The sequence below is a fragment of the Pipistrellus hanaki genome (assembly GCF_964339955.1).
Source record: "Pipistrellus hanaki genome assembly, chromosome: 13".
In the NCBI taxonomy this organism is placed as follows: domain Eukaryota; kingdom Metazoa; phylum Chordata; class Mammalia; order Chiroptera; family Vespertilionidae; genus Pipistrellus; species Pipistrellus hanaki.
The window spans coordinates 40,908,574-40,925,394 of NC_140515.1; the positions used below are offsets into that span (position 1 = coordinate 40,908,574).

Genomic DNA, 16,821 nt, shown 5'->3' on the forward strand with positions numbered 1-16,821 from the left:
CAACAGCCAACACAATGAGAGCCAATAGTGTGAATGAATAAAAATTATACCTATTTTTTTGTCAGATCAGCAAAAAAATATATATTTCTTGGTGTGCTGAAGAATTTTAGTAATTAGTTTTTGTGTGCCATTAGATGAAAAATGTTGAAAATTTTTATGAAGATGCAAGTTTGAATGATTGTTACAACTTCTACTTTGTTTGTTGTTTCAGGTGATATCAAAATTATCAAACAAATCTACAGTCTCACAGGTATGGCTTTTCTCTAAGAGAAAAATATGTATATAAGATCTGTAGGATTCCCACTAAACCTGTTCCCTAATACACTTCTCAACATGAGATGTGGTGACAGACTTTCTTCAGTTTGCAAATAGAGAAGCATTGAAACTCATCTATTTAAGGGGTTTTGTTTGTTATTGTTGAAGAGTAGGTTGTTACCAAAACCTGACAAAAGTAGCAAAGTCGTGAGTTAGTAATCTTAGAGACACTTTCATTGTGTTTGAAATTAGTAGCCAAATGTTTTCTTATGAACATCCCATGGAGGGCACATGTGATTACCCATAATGTAAAAAGTATGGTTCAGAGGTATTTTGGAAGTAGTCTCACATGGTCTCTTAAGAGATTCCAAACTTTTAAGAATCCTCTAATTTCAAAGAAAACTTTCCCAAGAAATAGTTATTTGCCAGATCTATTATCTAATAGAAACAGACTCATAAATATAAAGAACAAACTGATTATGGCTAACCGAGGGGAGAGTGAAAAGGTAAAGAGACAGAAAAGTACACATTGGCAGTTACAAAACAGTCATGGGGATGTAGCATACAGCATAGGGAATATAGTTAATAATACTGTAATAACTATATATGGTGCCAGATGGGTTCTGGAAATATTAGGGGGATTGCTTCATGGAGTATATGATTGTCTAGCTACTATACTGTACATCTGAAATTAATACAAAATCATATTGAATGTAAACTGTAATTGAAAAAAATTTGAATAATAATCCTTTGACAACAACCCTGTAAACAGCTTTTTTTCTTGTTCTGTCCTCTCCTTGAAACAGAATCCAAATTTCACACACTTGCATACACACACAGACACACAGAGGCACACAAATACATCCAATCACAAAACACATCACATTTTTTTTTTCTTTGTTTCATCATCCTCAATGTACGACTTCATTCTTTAAGATGTCCTTATTTTCTAAAATGACCACTGGTGAGCCATTCATTTCATCAATATTTTTCAGTCTAGAAAGTAAAGGAATGTGAAAGAGCAGGATAGAAGCTCCCCTCTTTCTAGACATCTTCCTAAAAGTTCTTTATAACCTGTTCATTTACATGCTATCATCCCAGAACCTAGCCTCATTGCCAAACCACGCAGCAAGGGCAACTGGAAACAGTGACCTCTGGTCAGTGGAACAATTATGTAACAAAGGGGTAACAGTACTCTCTGGAGCACCTGCCCTGATATAAATACTGTTTTTATTTTCTTCATGATTATCATCGTCTCAAGGGCAAGCATTTACTAAACACTTGCAATGCATATGGCTAAGTGTTTAACTTCCATTGTCCAATATCTAATTTTTCTCTCATACCATTCCCAATTCACATGCTTTATACAATTCTATTACTTGACCAAGGTTATAGGTAATAAGTCACAGGTTATAGGTAATAGGCTTCTAGGGCTGGAATTCAACCACTGGACTTTATTCTGCTTTTCCTTTAGTCAAGAATAGGTTCAATGAAATTTAGTCATTTTTGAGTGTGAAATGACTATCCAAGCAAAATGTCATGAGCTAAATTAGAGGTTCCTTTCACTAGGGAAATAAAAACCTTACTGCCCTCATAAGAGCATTTGTCAGGGAAAGATGAAGGGGAGGGTCAGAAGAGAAGGAAGAGGTCTACCCTGACCAGGAATTGAGCCTGAAACTTTTGGTGTATAGGATAATAACCCCAACCAAGCCACACCAGCCAGGGTTCTACGGTTGAACTTTATGGCAGTGTATGCATAGGTGGATCCAGCTACACAAGGTAAGTGGGAGTTTCTACAGTAGATAGATACTGAAGAAAGTAACTGGTATTCCTGCAGAGCGATTGCATGTAGCTCTGAGTATCTAAAAATCTAATAAATATGTGCCCTGTCTGTAATGATGGTAGTTGGGAGAATTACCTCTTGATTTAAGAAATGTCAGATGCCTTGTTCACAAGAGTCAGTATCTAAGCAACTTTTTCAAGGCATCAAGCCTCTGTGACAAAATGGATGAAATTTAAACTTGTAGAAGAACAAACACGATAGGTTATTAGTCAGACAATTCTAGTATAGCCACTAGAGCCTCCTAGAAACAAAGGAATAAATTGCCAGTGCAAATGTAAACAGAAGTCCAATTAGAGAATGCACTCATTGTTTTTCATTTCTTTGATAAGTTTGCCCTGTTGTGTCTTTAGCTGGGTGAGCTAGTTTTTCTATTCTACAATACTAGTATACAAATGTTCACCTGCAATTCATGTGGAGCTTTTGTTAAAAGTGCAGCATTTTTTAATGCTGTGAAGAACAAAAAAACAAACAAACAAATAAAAGCAATACCATGACTATTCCAATAAATAACTTATGGCTTCACCATCAATTAAAATAACCATACGTAGTTGGAAAGATGAGTCTAATACCATATCCTCAAGAAATTTTGAGGCACTAAGAATAAAAAAATACAAATATATATATATATATATATATATATATATATATATATATGTAAATTAACCATTTATTTCACTTAGCACTTAAACTAAATAGGCTATTGCCTTTAAGATTCAAATTCATTCTTTTATTATATCTATTGTTATAAGATAGCAAAATCTATATACATCAATAAACCAACTATTTAGCCAAAACCGGTTTGGCTCAATGGATAGAGCATTGGCCTGTGGACTCAAGGGTCCCTGGTTAGATTCCGGTCAAGGGCATGTACCTTGGTTGTGGGCACATCCCCAGTAGGGGTTGTGCAGGAGGCAGCTGATTGATGTTTCTAACTTTCTATCCCTCTCCCTTCCTCTCTATAAAAAAATCAATAAAATATTTTTTTAAAAAACTATTTATTAAAATGAAGTAATAATGAGAACTTGTTGAGATTTAAATAGTACTAGTAGGTCTTTTCAGTTTCTCTCATTTTTATTGAAAATTATTGATGGGTAGGTATACTAGTAAGTGATTGTATCTTCAAAAGAAAACAAGGCACAGAAAAATGAATTGAGCTTTTGGAGCAAGGAAGCCATGTCTGGGGCAGAGCTATAAATATTTACAGTTAACTCTACCCACAGCTACTAGTTTAGCCTTTGCCCTCTCTACCCTGACCCTCCATCATCACCTCAATTGTCCTTTCCCCTTCTCTCCCTTACTTCTTCTTAGCCTATAAGGTTTAATGACCCCAGTCAAGAGCCCAGTGGTACTAGGATGAGGCATGGCAAGACTTTCTCCTTCCTTTCCCAAGGCTCTTCAAGGGAGCAGATGGAATGGTTTTCTCCATTTCCTACCAACCAACTCAGAAAAGGGAAAGCAGGAAACAGTAGCTGAGGACACTGCTGATCTTCTTCCATCTATGAGATCCAAATAGGAAAGATTTTCATTCTCAAGGATATTTTAATTTTGCTAGCTGATCTCCACATAATGTTCTACTGAAGACCTTGTATATTTAAAATAACAAAGGCCAAGAACTTCCAGTAAAATTTAAAACGTCTTTATTCCTAATAGCATGCCATTATATACTATCATAAGTGGCAGGTTGATTAAAATCTAGGTGCAAACTTTGGTAAAGTACACCTTTCACACTGCTCTCCAACAAGAGAGTTTAAAAGACCAAGAGAAGAGTTGGTGGGCTAATCCCAGGAAAGCAGAGAGGTTAGGCTAGGAAAAGTCATAAGTGGAGACACTTTTTTTTTTTCCTAGAACCATTTCTCAATGGGGGAACTTTTAACACCTGGATAACATATAGCAAAATCTTGAAAGTCTTTCATTTTGATGAGAAGTAAGTCTCTAAGAGATTGGACTCAGTTCTGACAGAATCTCCAATGTAAATGATATACCTCTCAAGAGGTCTTTGCAATTCATACTAATCTATATTATCCACTGATTTAGTCAGAGCCCAAGGGAAATGGCAGCATCAACAGGAGACTGCCGTCCATTGTGGAAGATGAGGAAGATGAGGAGGAGGAGGAAGAGGAGACCGCCTCCCTCTCTCCTATCTACACGAGGGGATCCTCCTCAACACGAAACAAGAAGGTGGGAAGCAATAAAAGCTATCTAGGTTTAAGCTTGAAGCAGCTGGCCTCAGGAACAGTGCCATTTCACTCGCCTATCAGAGTCTCCAGTTCAAGTTCCCCAAAAAGCAAACAGGAAGCTGACCCACCTAATCACAGTAAAAAGAAAGAGAAGAACTTGAAATTGCAACTTTCAACCTTGAATAGTGCTGCACCCCCAGACCTCAGTCCAAGGTAAGAATCCACATCATCTAATTCTTTCCCAGGTAAAAATGGCTGCCTTTTATTCAGACCAGAACCTGGCTAGTAAATTATTCAGCCTTCTGGGTCTTTCTAGTGCACAAGATTCTAGCCTGGATGTTTCAGCTTTCCTGAGTTTTTTGTGTAATTTTTCCTCTATATGGAGGTATGTGCAGATATGAGAAAAAATAAGAATTTTGGTAGGTTTGGGGTTTTTTTAGAATAAATAGTTTTAATCATATTCTCAAAAGGATTCAATACAATACAATCTGAACTAAAAGTGTGAACCAAATAATTTTACATTTTCTAGTAGACATATTTTTAAAGTAAAAATAAAAAAGTGGCCGGGACCGATTTGGCTCAGTGGATAGAGTGTCAGCCTGCGGACTGAAAGGTCCTGGGTTCGATTCCGGTCAAGGGCATGTACCTTGGTTGCGGGCACATCCCCAGTAGGGGGTGTGCAAGAGGCAGCTGATCGATGATTCTCTCTCATCAATGTTTCTAACTGTCTATCCCTCTCTCTTCCTCTCTGTGGAAAATCAATAAAATATATTTTTTAAAAAGAAAGAAAAGAAAAGCCGAGACCGGTTTGGCTCAATGGATAGAGCGTCAGCGTGGGGATTGAAGGGTCCCGGGTTCGATTCCGGTCAAGGGCATGTACCTTGGTTGCGGGCATATCCCCAGTAGGGGGTGTGCAAGAGGCAGCTGATCGATGACTCTCTCTCATCGATGTTTCTAGCTCTCTATCTCTCTCCCTTCTTTGTACAAAATCAATAAAATATATTTAAAAAATAAAGAAAGAAAGAAAAATAAAGAAAAAAAAGAAAGTCCTCAAAAAAAAGTGAAATTAACTTTAATAATATATTTTATTTAAAACAATATGCCCCAAATATATGGTCATTTCAAATGTAAACAATATAAAAATTACCAATAAAATAATTTACTTTTTTTACTGAAATCTTCAAAATTCCGTGTGTATTTTATACATACAGCATATCTCAATTTTCACCTGCCACATTTCAGGTGCTCAATAATCTTATAAAGCTAATGGCTGCCATATTGAATAGCATAGCTCTATAATATCTAGAATTTAGAAATTTAACAGAATATTTTTAAGTCTTTTAGAAACTTTGGAACCCATGAATATAAATTCACAATTAACCAATTTCCTTTATCTTAAACAGGATTGTTGACGGAATTGAAGATGGAAACAGTAGTGAAGAAAGCCAGACTTTTGACTTTGGCTCTGAACGAATCAGATCAGAACCCAGAATTTCTCCTCCTCTTGGAGGTAAAGATATTTAGCCTTCTCTCAAGGGGAAATATTTCTTTTTAATTTCTAATGTTTGGCATTAGAAGTTAAAAAGAATATTTTCCATGTCATAGGACTGACCAATGCCATGGAATAATTTGACTTGAGTCTGTGTTATCTCCAAGTTATTAAAACACCATTTGTAATTGCTCCTCTGTCCAGGTTAGATGTCCTGACATTTACCAGCCAAGGTAACTGATGTTGTTAGAAGACTCAATTTTCTGAGTTTCCTAACACACCATCAGAGGATGACCATGTTTTCCTATTATAAATGTAGACTAATCCACAAAAACACTACCCAGAGGAAATGCTGTGTTGGTTGCGCACTGTAGGAACATTGGTTATATTTAACCAATTTATTTGGTGAGAGGTTATGTACTTGCATTTTGTCAGAAGATAAACAACTTCAGAAGTATGTAAACATTTTAGAAATGATGAAAAACTGTTTGAAGTGCTAACCTCTAGTGATGGTGAATTAATGTAAGGGGTAGCCCCAAACATAGCTCAGACTCCTCTCTCTCCCTTTCATTCTTGAGTTCATTGGCCATAAAAAATGAATCTAACAACATAAAAGAGGCCAGAAAGGACAAATAAATTATAAAGAAGACACCCCTATAGTTAAGCATAATAAAGAAGTATTAAATAGGTATAAACTATCTAAAACAATTACCAGCAAACTACCAGATGCAAGGCCAGCAATCCCCTGCCAACCCTCTCCTCTCCTTCATGCCCAGCTGATATCTCCTCCTGCTAATTGGTAAATCCCACCATGAACAAAGCCAAGCCTAAGAAGAACTTTTGAATGTACAGTTCTGAGGGTATGTCTTGGTTGGTAGAATACCAATATTCTATCTCAATCAACAGTTGTTTTTCCCAACACTCATCATCTTCTAGGGTAGGGGTGTCGAACTCAATCAGAGAAGGGGCCAAAATCTAAAATCCAGCCTAAATCGCGGGCCGAATGGTTTACTGAACAGTCATAAACTGACAATGTCATAAACTGACAGCGGAGTGCAGTGATGACAGCGCGGTGCGGGCCACATTGCAAGGCCTGGCGGGCTGGATTTGGCCCGCGGGCTTTGTGTTTGATACATGTGTTCTAGGGAAATGGGAGGGTCCTTGTAAGACTCACTGATTGGGAGGGGAAGGGTAATGCAGATGTCAGTCAACAATCCTGATTAGTGTATTATTTTGACTTACATGTGCTGCTATTACTCTGCTTAGGGCAAGGGGCACAGAAATCATAGTTATAGTCAAATTGGTGCATTTGCCATGAAAGCTGTTTGTGGGGCTCATTTGGAAGTTTTCTTTGTTGGCTCACCTGGGTCTGGAGATTCTGCACAGAACCTTACTGTGTCCATCCACCTATTCCCACTAACTTCTTAGCTTCCTCTTCCCCCTTTTCCCATCATCGATCCCTACACTCATTCATTCAAGCAACACATTTTCTTGATTCTATATCCTACATCTCTCTCAGTTGTAGGACTTTCTATCCTTACTGCCTCCACCCTTTTCCTTGCCACATTTATCTCTTGCCTGCATTGCTACCAAAGTCTCTTCTCTTATCTCATACTTTTCTTTATATAAACATTTTTAAAATATAAATTGATTCCGATTACTCCCTATTTCCCTTAGTATGAAATTCAAAACTATTGCATAATTACTTTTCAAATGTCTCTTTTCCCTGCTAGATTCTAAGCTTCATGAAGGTCAATTATATTTTATTTATTCATTGCTATCATCTCTAAAGGAGGCCTCGCCTGTGGTATATGATCTCTCATCATTCATTCATTTTGCATAGCTTTGCAAATTATCTCTGCAAAGTGAGTCCTTACTACTCTGCCACTTCTGGTTGTTTTGAATGAAATGTTCTCCCACAAACAAGTTTTCTACCTGCAATTGACCAAAATTAGAATATTAGAATGATCATAGCATAATATACATATATCCTTTCTACTGAAGCCAACAATGATTCATCTGTACTTTTGTCCCTGACAGAAATAAATGCATTTGGAAGATTAAGGTAGAAAAAATAGAGATGAGAGAACCAGGAAATTGGAGAAATTATCTTTTAGCACGACATGGGAGGAGACGGAAAACCTGCAGTGGAGATTAGGAATAGAGGTGGGAGGAGAATACTCACATGGGCAGAGAAATCAATATTTAGTGGGGAGGGGGGGGAATAAAAAGGGAAAAAAAAGAACATCCCTTTTCTATGGCTTGGGCAGTGGCTGTAATATATATATTTAGAGAACTGTTAAAGAAGAGAAAATGTGACCTCTTGCAACATAGTGGTGATTATATTCAGACAAAAGGGAGGATTGCCATGTTTATACTCAGTCACTACAGTCACAGTCACCACCCTGATGTGTGCCTGGTTCCAAAGAGTGTATCGTGTACCATGCAGAGGAGTACTAGACACTTTCCCAATCTCAGGGAGACAGAAACTACAGTACACAGACATCAGAAATCTCTAAAGGCAGTAACTCAGGCTTCTTTCCCTAATACTATTGACCCAACTCTCAAATGTGATATTTATTCCTAAAGGACTCATTCTGTGTGTGTGTATGTGTGTCACTTTTCAGACCCAGAGATTGGAGCCGCTGTTCTCTTCATCAAGGCAGAGGAGACCAAGCAGCAGATAAAGAAACTCAACAGTGAGGTATGGAGCTCTCATTTCTTTTAGTCATGCTGGAATGGTAAGAGGAGAAATGTTGTAATATTGTCATTACAAATAGGGGCTCTGCTGTCAGACCACCATGGATAAACTCCCACTAAGACTCATATGAGCCGGCACTGGTTTGGCTCAGTGGATAGAGCGTTGGCCTGCGGAGTGAAAGGTCCCGGGTTCGATTCCGGTCAAGGGCATGTACCTTGGTTGTGGGCACATCTCCAGTAGGAGGTGTGCAAGAGACAGCTGGTCGATGATTCTCTCTCATCGACGTTTCTAGCTCTCTATCCCTCTCTCTTCCTCTCTGTGAAAAATCAATAAAATATATATTTTTTTTAAAAAAAGACTCATATGAGTTATGTGACCTTTGATAAATCACTTTCCCACTCTCAAGCTCTGATTCCCCATGAGTAGAAGGGGATAATAATTATGCTTATCTTGTAGTGCACTATGAAATGGAGATTATAATTAGCATATTAAATATATTGATATTTGGTTTAATTGGGGCTTTTTCACTTCTTTCGTGTACTTTAGTTTTTAATGGGTTAAAGCAAGATATTAGTCCCCAGATGAATCAAAAGTAATGAGTCATAGCAATCAAATGTCCTGAAACTTTGTTCCTTTCTCTGACACATATCTGCTGTGTAACTCTGAACAATTTAACTCTGTGAATCTTATCACCTATCCTTATAAAATAGGTAATTTTTTTAAACAACCCTATTGAGATATATTTCACCTAATATAAAATTCACCCATTTCAAGTGTACAATTCAATGATTTTTAGTATCTTTATTGAGTGGATCAACCTACACCATAAATTAGTTTTAGAATACTTTTACCTTCTCAACAAGATCTCTCATACTCATTTATAATTAATCCTGTTCCTACATCCAGCTCTAGAAGCACATTTATCTACTTTCTGGACCTTCTGTATAAGTAGAGAAAGTAATTTCTGAATTACTGTCTTAATTTATGCTACCCAATCCCCAATATAATAAAATTTGGAGAAGGGGAAAAAACAGATTTTGAAATAATGATTTGGATGCAAATAGCTTATTAGGGATGTGATTCAGGAAGCAAGATGAAGGAGTAGAGAAGCAAGGCAGAAAAGAAATGAAAGCAAAAATATACAGGTGTGTTAATGAGATAATTAACTCTGTGGGCAACTGGGGTGCAATCCTGCTGAGAAGCACTAAAAGATGGTAGGACAACTCAAAAGTGTACCATCATGAGGCAAGGAAAAGTAGAGTTGAGGGTGGTTCCTGGGGGATTAACTCTCCAGGCTTCACTGCAGAGAACACTGGAAAGACTCCTCAGACAGGAATATGGTGACCTTCAGGATGGACCTGGGGTAAGGACATGTGGGCAGGCACAGAGAGTATAACAGAATCCCTTGCAAGGACTCAAGTTTTTTATTACATGATGAAATTTTAGCAGAAAATGTAACCAGTTGATATTGATGAGATTTGAGAGCAATTAAATTCATATCATTATAATCATTTTCCAATTATCTGTAATAATGGAAGGCTGGGTAGCTGGTCATCAAGTTCAAAGGTTTTTCTTAAACCTGTATTTCTTCAGCTTAGTGAAAGTTTATGTTTTACTGCCATCTCTCCTTCTGAACCTATCTTCTCTGAGACTGTCACTAACAAGAAGTTAGATGACCCAAGGGCAGATTAACAAAATAGGCAAAGAAAAACTAAATAGTGGGGAGATGGAGGGGATAATGGGGGGATAAGGACACATATGTAATACCTTAATCAATAAAGAAATTTTTTTTAAAAAATTAACTAGAATGAAAGTTCTTCAATTACAAGGGCTTGCTCAAACACTGAATCACCCCCCCAAAAAAATCTCTGGCTAAAAACGCACCCCCAAAAGAACGCAAAACTAAAACTAAACACCCTGTTGGAAAATTGGTCATTAACCTTCTACCCAACAATTTCTTTTCAGATACTGTTCTTGACTAAAACCACCCATTAATACTATTTGAATTCTTTGCCCTCACATTTGAGATCATTTGATGGTTTAAGAACTGATTGACCCAAATCTTAGCTCAAGTATTGGACTTAGTGATTATTCTTGAGGGGAGGGAGGGAGCGTTTATATCTTCACTCATTGGAATGTAGGTAATTTCCCCAATTACAGCTGTAAATCTAAGTGCTACATGATTTTCCTTTGATAATGTGAGCCAGTGGTAGGTGTGTTAAAACAGAAAACTACTTGAAAAACAAAGTATTTCCCCAATGTGATTCTGTATTCATGATTGCTTTTCCAGTGAGATGGAATAAATCTTTCTTATCTTGTCATATATTGAAATAAAAAGAGCAAGATAAAATACCAATGATCCAATTTTCCTTCCCTAGAGAATTAGTGTTTCTTTATAGAAAAATATCTGATTTCATCATGGCTGAAACTTAAGTTAAAAAAAAATCTTATCCTTTACACATAATTTAATTTATACATAGCCTTGACCCTTTGGGTAGTGCATTAAAACCCACTAAGACAGGCAGAATGAAAAAAACAAATGGCCTTCCCTCTGTAAAATTATTCTCTATTAAAACTTCCTACTTGTCTTTTCTTCCTATCTCTTACAAAGTAATGTTTACATAGCAAAAAAAAAAAGTCCAAGCCTCATTTTTTTTCCATTTCACCTATTGTCTACTGCACACATATGTGGTCATTTAATTGCTCTGTTGTTTATTCTATTCTTTTAGGAGTAAACAAGAGAAGAAATGACAATAAATGTGGGATGTACTGCATGACAGTAACTGCAGCCAAAAGGTCAATCCCCAGTATCTGTGAGGCATGCTGAGCATTGTGCACAGCTAAGAGCATTGCAGAAACCCCACTTTGGTATTTGCCAAACAGCTTAGGTGTAACACAATTGTTCACTGACATGTAGATTTCAAAATCGGCTGGTTAAACATTGAACAAAAATCAGAAAAGAAACACTATTGGTAATAACCTACTTTTCCAGAACAGTTAGGACAGTTTAAAAGATGTAGGACAGCTGCTAATATTAGAACACTTTAGAAAACATTACCATTATTTTACAGCAGAGGGGGGAAAAGAGTGCCATTCGTAGAGAATTGTTTAAGAATAACAACAAAACATCACTGTGGGGGCCATGGGCTGTGCAGATCAAATGCTCCATTTCTGAAAGGGTTTGTAGAGAAGGGTTAGTGCTTTCTCACTTCTGAAACCTGGCTGGTCCAGACAGACACTGTGGCAAAGCCTGCCAGGGGAACCTGCACGCTCTGCTCCGGCAGGCGCAAGGCATAAAACACACCGGGAGAGGAAGGAGAATAAGCTTTGACACTTAGGTCCCTGTGACTTCAGCAAAGTGTTCGTCTTTCCCAAGATTCCTCCTCTCTGAAATGGTAATAAAACCTGTAGTGGAGGATTGTTATGAGAGCTTAATACCAAATTCAGAAAGTTATTTGTCTTACCCTTTACAACTCCATATATTGTAAATTAACTTATGTTTAGCCTGCATTGACTAAATACATTTTCTTTTCTTTTTTTTTATGTTTTTATTGATTTCAAAGAGGAAGGAAAAGGGAGAGAGAGAGAGAAACATCAATGATGACAGAGAATCATTGATCGGCTGCCTCCTGCATGCCCCTTACTGGGGACTGAGCTTGCATTCTGGGCATTTGCCCTGACTGAGAATTGAACTGTGGCTTCCTGATTCATAGATCTACACTCAGTTGCTGAGCCACACTGGCCTGAGCTATATGCATTTTCTTATGGACCGCTTTAATGACAAAACAGCTATTAACATGTTGTGGAACCATATGGAAAGGACTGGGCACCTTTCAGATGTTATCTAAATCCTTATCTTCCTTTTTTAGTTTATGCTACTCTGAATCACTGCTTGGTTTTTCCCCCAGTTTATATATCAGGAATTTATTCACTTTCTTATTTCAGGTTCCTTCTTGATAGTCTCACAAAATTCTTGATTTTTGCTTTTACAAACTGCTTAAAGTTTATTTCAAGTACAAGGAATTGGCTCCAACAATTATGGAGGCTGAGGAGTTGCAAAATCTGCCTTTGGCAAGCTGGAGACTCGGGAGGGACACTGGTATCGTTCCAGTTCAAATCCAAAAGTCTGAGAACCAGGAGAGCCAGTGGTAGAATTCCAGTCCAAAAGTCAGTAGGCTCCAAACCAAAGAACAGCTGGGGCTTCAGTCTGAGTCAGAAAGCCGGAGACCACCTCCCAGCTTAACAGTCAGTCAGGAGGAATTCTGTCAACCTTTTCGTTCTAGCAGGCCTTCCACTGATTTGGATGAGCCCGCCCGAATTACAGAGGGAACTGCTTTAGTCAGTGTTACTGACTCAGATGTTAACCTCATCCAGAAAAAGCCTCACCAGCACACTCAGAATAATGTCCCGTCACCCCATGACCCAGTCAAGTTGACAAACTGGCAAATACAGTTAATCATCACATCCATCAAATGCCTTCAGTTTGTCAATCCAGTGGCCTGTTACAATGTTCAAACTGCTTTGGTAGAAATAATCCTTTCCAGAATTGACTTAATTTTTTTTTAAGAAATAGATTCCTCTGTGGCAAAGATGCCATGGCTCTTTTTGTGGGACAAAATAAAACTTTTTTTTTTTTCAAACTCCAGAATTCTTCCAGAAGGTTATTTCAGTCTTACGCTTTATACCTTCGTGTAAGTTATATGTTTGTGTGATGAGAACCAAAATTTGGAAGAGCTCTATTCTATTTTGGCACCCATTACTTTGCTGAAAGTCTCATTAAGTGATCTGAAGCCCTTTGTTTCATATGACACTTGAGCGCATTGTTAACTTAAGAGATATGAAAAATCTATTCTTATCAACTTGGCCTCTGGTATCTTACAGCCCAAACTCTTGTTGCTATTGAGACCAATAGAAAAGCATCTGTTTTTCAGAGACGACTGTGTTTGCACTGCACTTCATAATTTGATCATGCCCTTTAAAAATAGCTATGCCACTCATCAATCTTTTTCTAAGGCTTTAAATGAACATTTTATATCGTCACTAAGACTACAAGCCGAATTTCAATTTTTATTTTGTGCCATTAACATCTTTTAATTTTTCTTTCCTCATTTTCAACCTCCTCAAAAAAGTCTAGTGAATGTTTATGAAATATTGAAGAGTCCCATCTTTCAGATAGGCCCTGTCATAGGATAAATTATACTGATGTAACAAACTCGGAATCTCATTGCTTAGCATTCATTTCTTGTTCAAGCAAAATGCCTAGCACTGGTCAGCACAAGGGGGTACCACCACCCAAACTGTTACTGATTGGCTATGTTGGCAATCATTTGGCTCAAAATATATACACATAACCAGAACTAATTTCATGGATACAATTAATTTCAAGAATCAAGAAATTATAATCTTCTGTGACCCCAGAAGAAATGAAGAACTGGAAATTGGCAAACACTAGTAACAGATAACAGCAGCATTCAAAAATTAACAGGGAAACAATCTCTTTTCATTTTGCTCAAAGTTGTATGCCAAAATATCCCCAATTAAATGTATCATACAATATCCAAGCAAACAGATACAGATAATGAAAAGCCTTCTGCTCAAAAACAGTGAGAATCTGTTGTCAAGATTATACTTAAGAAAGTAGTAAATAAGTTTTATTTTTGTATCACTAGATCAGTTCAATGAAGCTGCCTTGAGTCAAAGAAATTAAATGACAGGTTTTTCTTTAATTAAGAGTTGCTTTACTACTTTTCTAAATAGCTTTGAGATACCAGGGTTCTATCACTTCACATAAGGAAATCTGCGTAAGTAACAGCTTATGGTAAAGTTCATTCCTTGGTTCTCTGATTAGTGTTATCACTGTATATTCCCTTGACAAATAGTTCAAATGTAACACACTAATAGAATTGCCAGAACACCTCAAGTTCTGAATATACAGTCTCCTTTCTTCCTCATCATGGTCATATATAGATCTTGACCATCAATTCTCAAAAGCAAAATATAAACAAAGGCAATACGTTCACTTTTTGACATAGAAAAACAAAATCAATTTAATTGCTGGAAAACCATTCTGCTTTTTTCATTTTAATACATACACATTATTGATGTTAAATGCTATATTTTGTGGACACGGGTTTCTAAACTGGAACATATCAAACTAATTTATGATTTTTAGAATGCTTTTTGGTGATTTTCCAGTTCTCAAGCCTCTTTGCATAGGCAGATTTGTAGCTCTCACGAGGGTTTCACTGATAATAAATAAATCTCTTAAAAGAAAAGAAAAAAGAAAAAACAACTGGCCCAATAACCATAAATATCTCTATGCCTATATTATGGTCTTGAAATACAATTTCCCACTAAAATATACCAGAGTGTCTTGGATAAGTGACAGCCACTATGAGGTCTGATATATGCATGATGAGTCTGGTGAACACCTTGGTATACCAGATAGCAATAAAGCTATCAAACACACTAGGATGATGTCAAAAGAACTCGGGAGCAAATGTGGAGAGTCTTCCATTGGCCAAACTTGGGATAATTTGAGATTCAATAATGATAATAAATACAATGGATTAAAATACATAAAACAGATATCAAATACTCCAAGATGGCAACTGAAGAAACTGATTTCTCTCCTCTGATGGACACACTGAGTGTGCACCTGTACACAGAGCAATTCCCTCTGAAATACAGAAACTAGCTAAGTGATGCCTGCACATTAGGCCAGTGTTTTTCTACCTTTTTTGGGCAAAGGCACACTTGTTTCATGAAAAAAGTCACGAGGCACACCACCATTAGAAAATGTTAAAAAATTTAACTCTGTGCCTATATTGACTATATATAAAGTAATTCTCTTGAATAGGAATCAAATAAACACAAAGAAAGTATTTTATAATTACTTTATTATGAAATATTAAGTAAACAAAATAGTGAAAAATTATAAAATTCTTGTCTTGTCTGCACCTACGGCACACCAGGCAACATCTCGCGGCACACTAGTGTGCCGCGGAACAGCGGTTGAAAAACGCTGCATTAGGCAAATGAGAAAATAACCACATGGAAACAGGAAAGGCTGATACAAACTCATGCCATAAACTCCACCCCTGGCACATTGCCGTATAATCAGGAGGGAACCCCCAATGCCCAGCCTCTCCCTAAGAGTGAAGGATATGGACCACATATAGAGTGGCCCCAATTTTTAAGGCTCCTGAGGAGTGGGCCACAAAATACCTAGCTTTAGAAACCAAAGGGGCTTACAGGTTCACAGGACTGTAGCAAAAAATAAGTGGTTTTTAAATGGGTGCAGTTAGCACCCCTGTGGCTGTATACCCAGGCTCAGCACAGAAGGAGCAAGCAAAAATGCCTAACTCCCAGTTTCTTGTTGATAGGGTTTGACTGCATATTTTCCCACCCGCTGCAAGCTTACATGTAGGTACTTGCTGAGATCCTACCTTTTTGGAGAAAGATGGGTGTTGGCACACCCTCAAATACTGAGTGCCACCAAGAACAAAGACAGCAGCTTTGACAATCACAAACACCATACATCCTCAAGACTCTACATAAGAAAAAAAGCAAAACCTCAGAATTAATTCTGTGAAGTTGCAGGATACAAAATCAATATAGAAAATCAGTTGTATTTCTAAACGCTAACAGTGAAAGACAAATTAAGAAAACAATTCCAATTACGATAACATCAAAAAGAATAAAATGCTTAGGAATAAATTTAACCAAGGAGGCGCAAGACTTGTACACTGAAACTACACAAATATTGCTGAAAGAAATTAAAGAAAATCAAAACAGATGGGAAAACTCAACTATAGACTTGCCAAAGGACTTGAAAAAAGCTGGTTATACTAAACTTGAAACTCTTACTGAAGGGTCAGTACAGGAAGACTTAACCAAAGGGGCTACATAGATCATAAAGAATAGAAACTAATCACGTGACCCCACGGAGTGCAGACCGGCAGCATTGGCACCTCCTGGGAACTTGTTAGAAATGCAAAAATCCCAGGTTCCACCCACACCTACTGAATCTGAATATATACGTGTGTCAAGATCGCCAGGTGATCCGTATATGCACCAAATCTTTACAAGCACTGTCCTATACAGTTGGTATTCCAGAGGAGACGGACTTTGTTTGGTGCTCACTGATAGCAGGGAGGATCCCTTAGCGAGCCAGACAGCAATTTGGATACCAATCAAACTTTATCACAGGAAGCAGGAAAATAGATGAGAAAAGCAAAGAGTTGATAAATAATGGATTACCATAGTACAACTCAAGTAATAAAGTTGTATGTCCAAAGGCCTGGGCTTGCAGAAATTCAGTGAAAACACTGGAGTAATCACTTTCAAGACTCTA

The 16,821-nt window shown here is 37.4% G+C and overlaps 1 protein-coding gene across 1 annotated transcript in view; it reads left to right on the forward strand.

Moving 5' to 3' along the window:
• KCNH8 (potassium voltage-gated channel subfamily H member 8) overlaps positions 1 to 16,821 on the forward strand; it is a gene marked incomplete at its 5' end in the record, with an annotated part of 269,106 nt that overhangs the window by 243,194 nt on the left and 9,091 nt on the right. The window contains 4 exons of the mRNA XM_084903270.1: positions 212 to 250; positions 4,133 to 4,488; positions 5,679 to 5,785; positions 8,392 to 8,468. Coding sequence (XP_084759396.1) covers positions 212 to 250; positions 4,133 to 4,488; positions 5,679 to 5,785; positions 8,392 to 8,468 — 579 coding nt within the window. The remainder of the gene's footprint in view (positions 1 to 211; positions 251 to 4,132; positions 4,489 to 5,678; positions 5,786 to 8,391; positions 8,469 to 16,821) is intronic.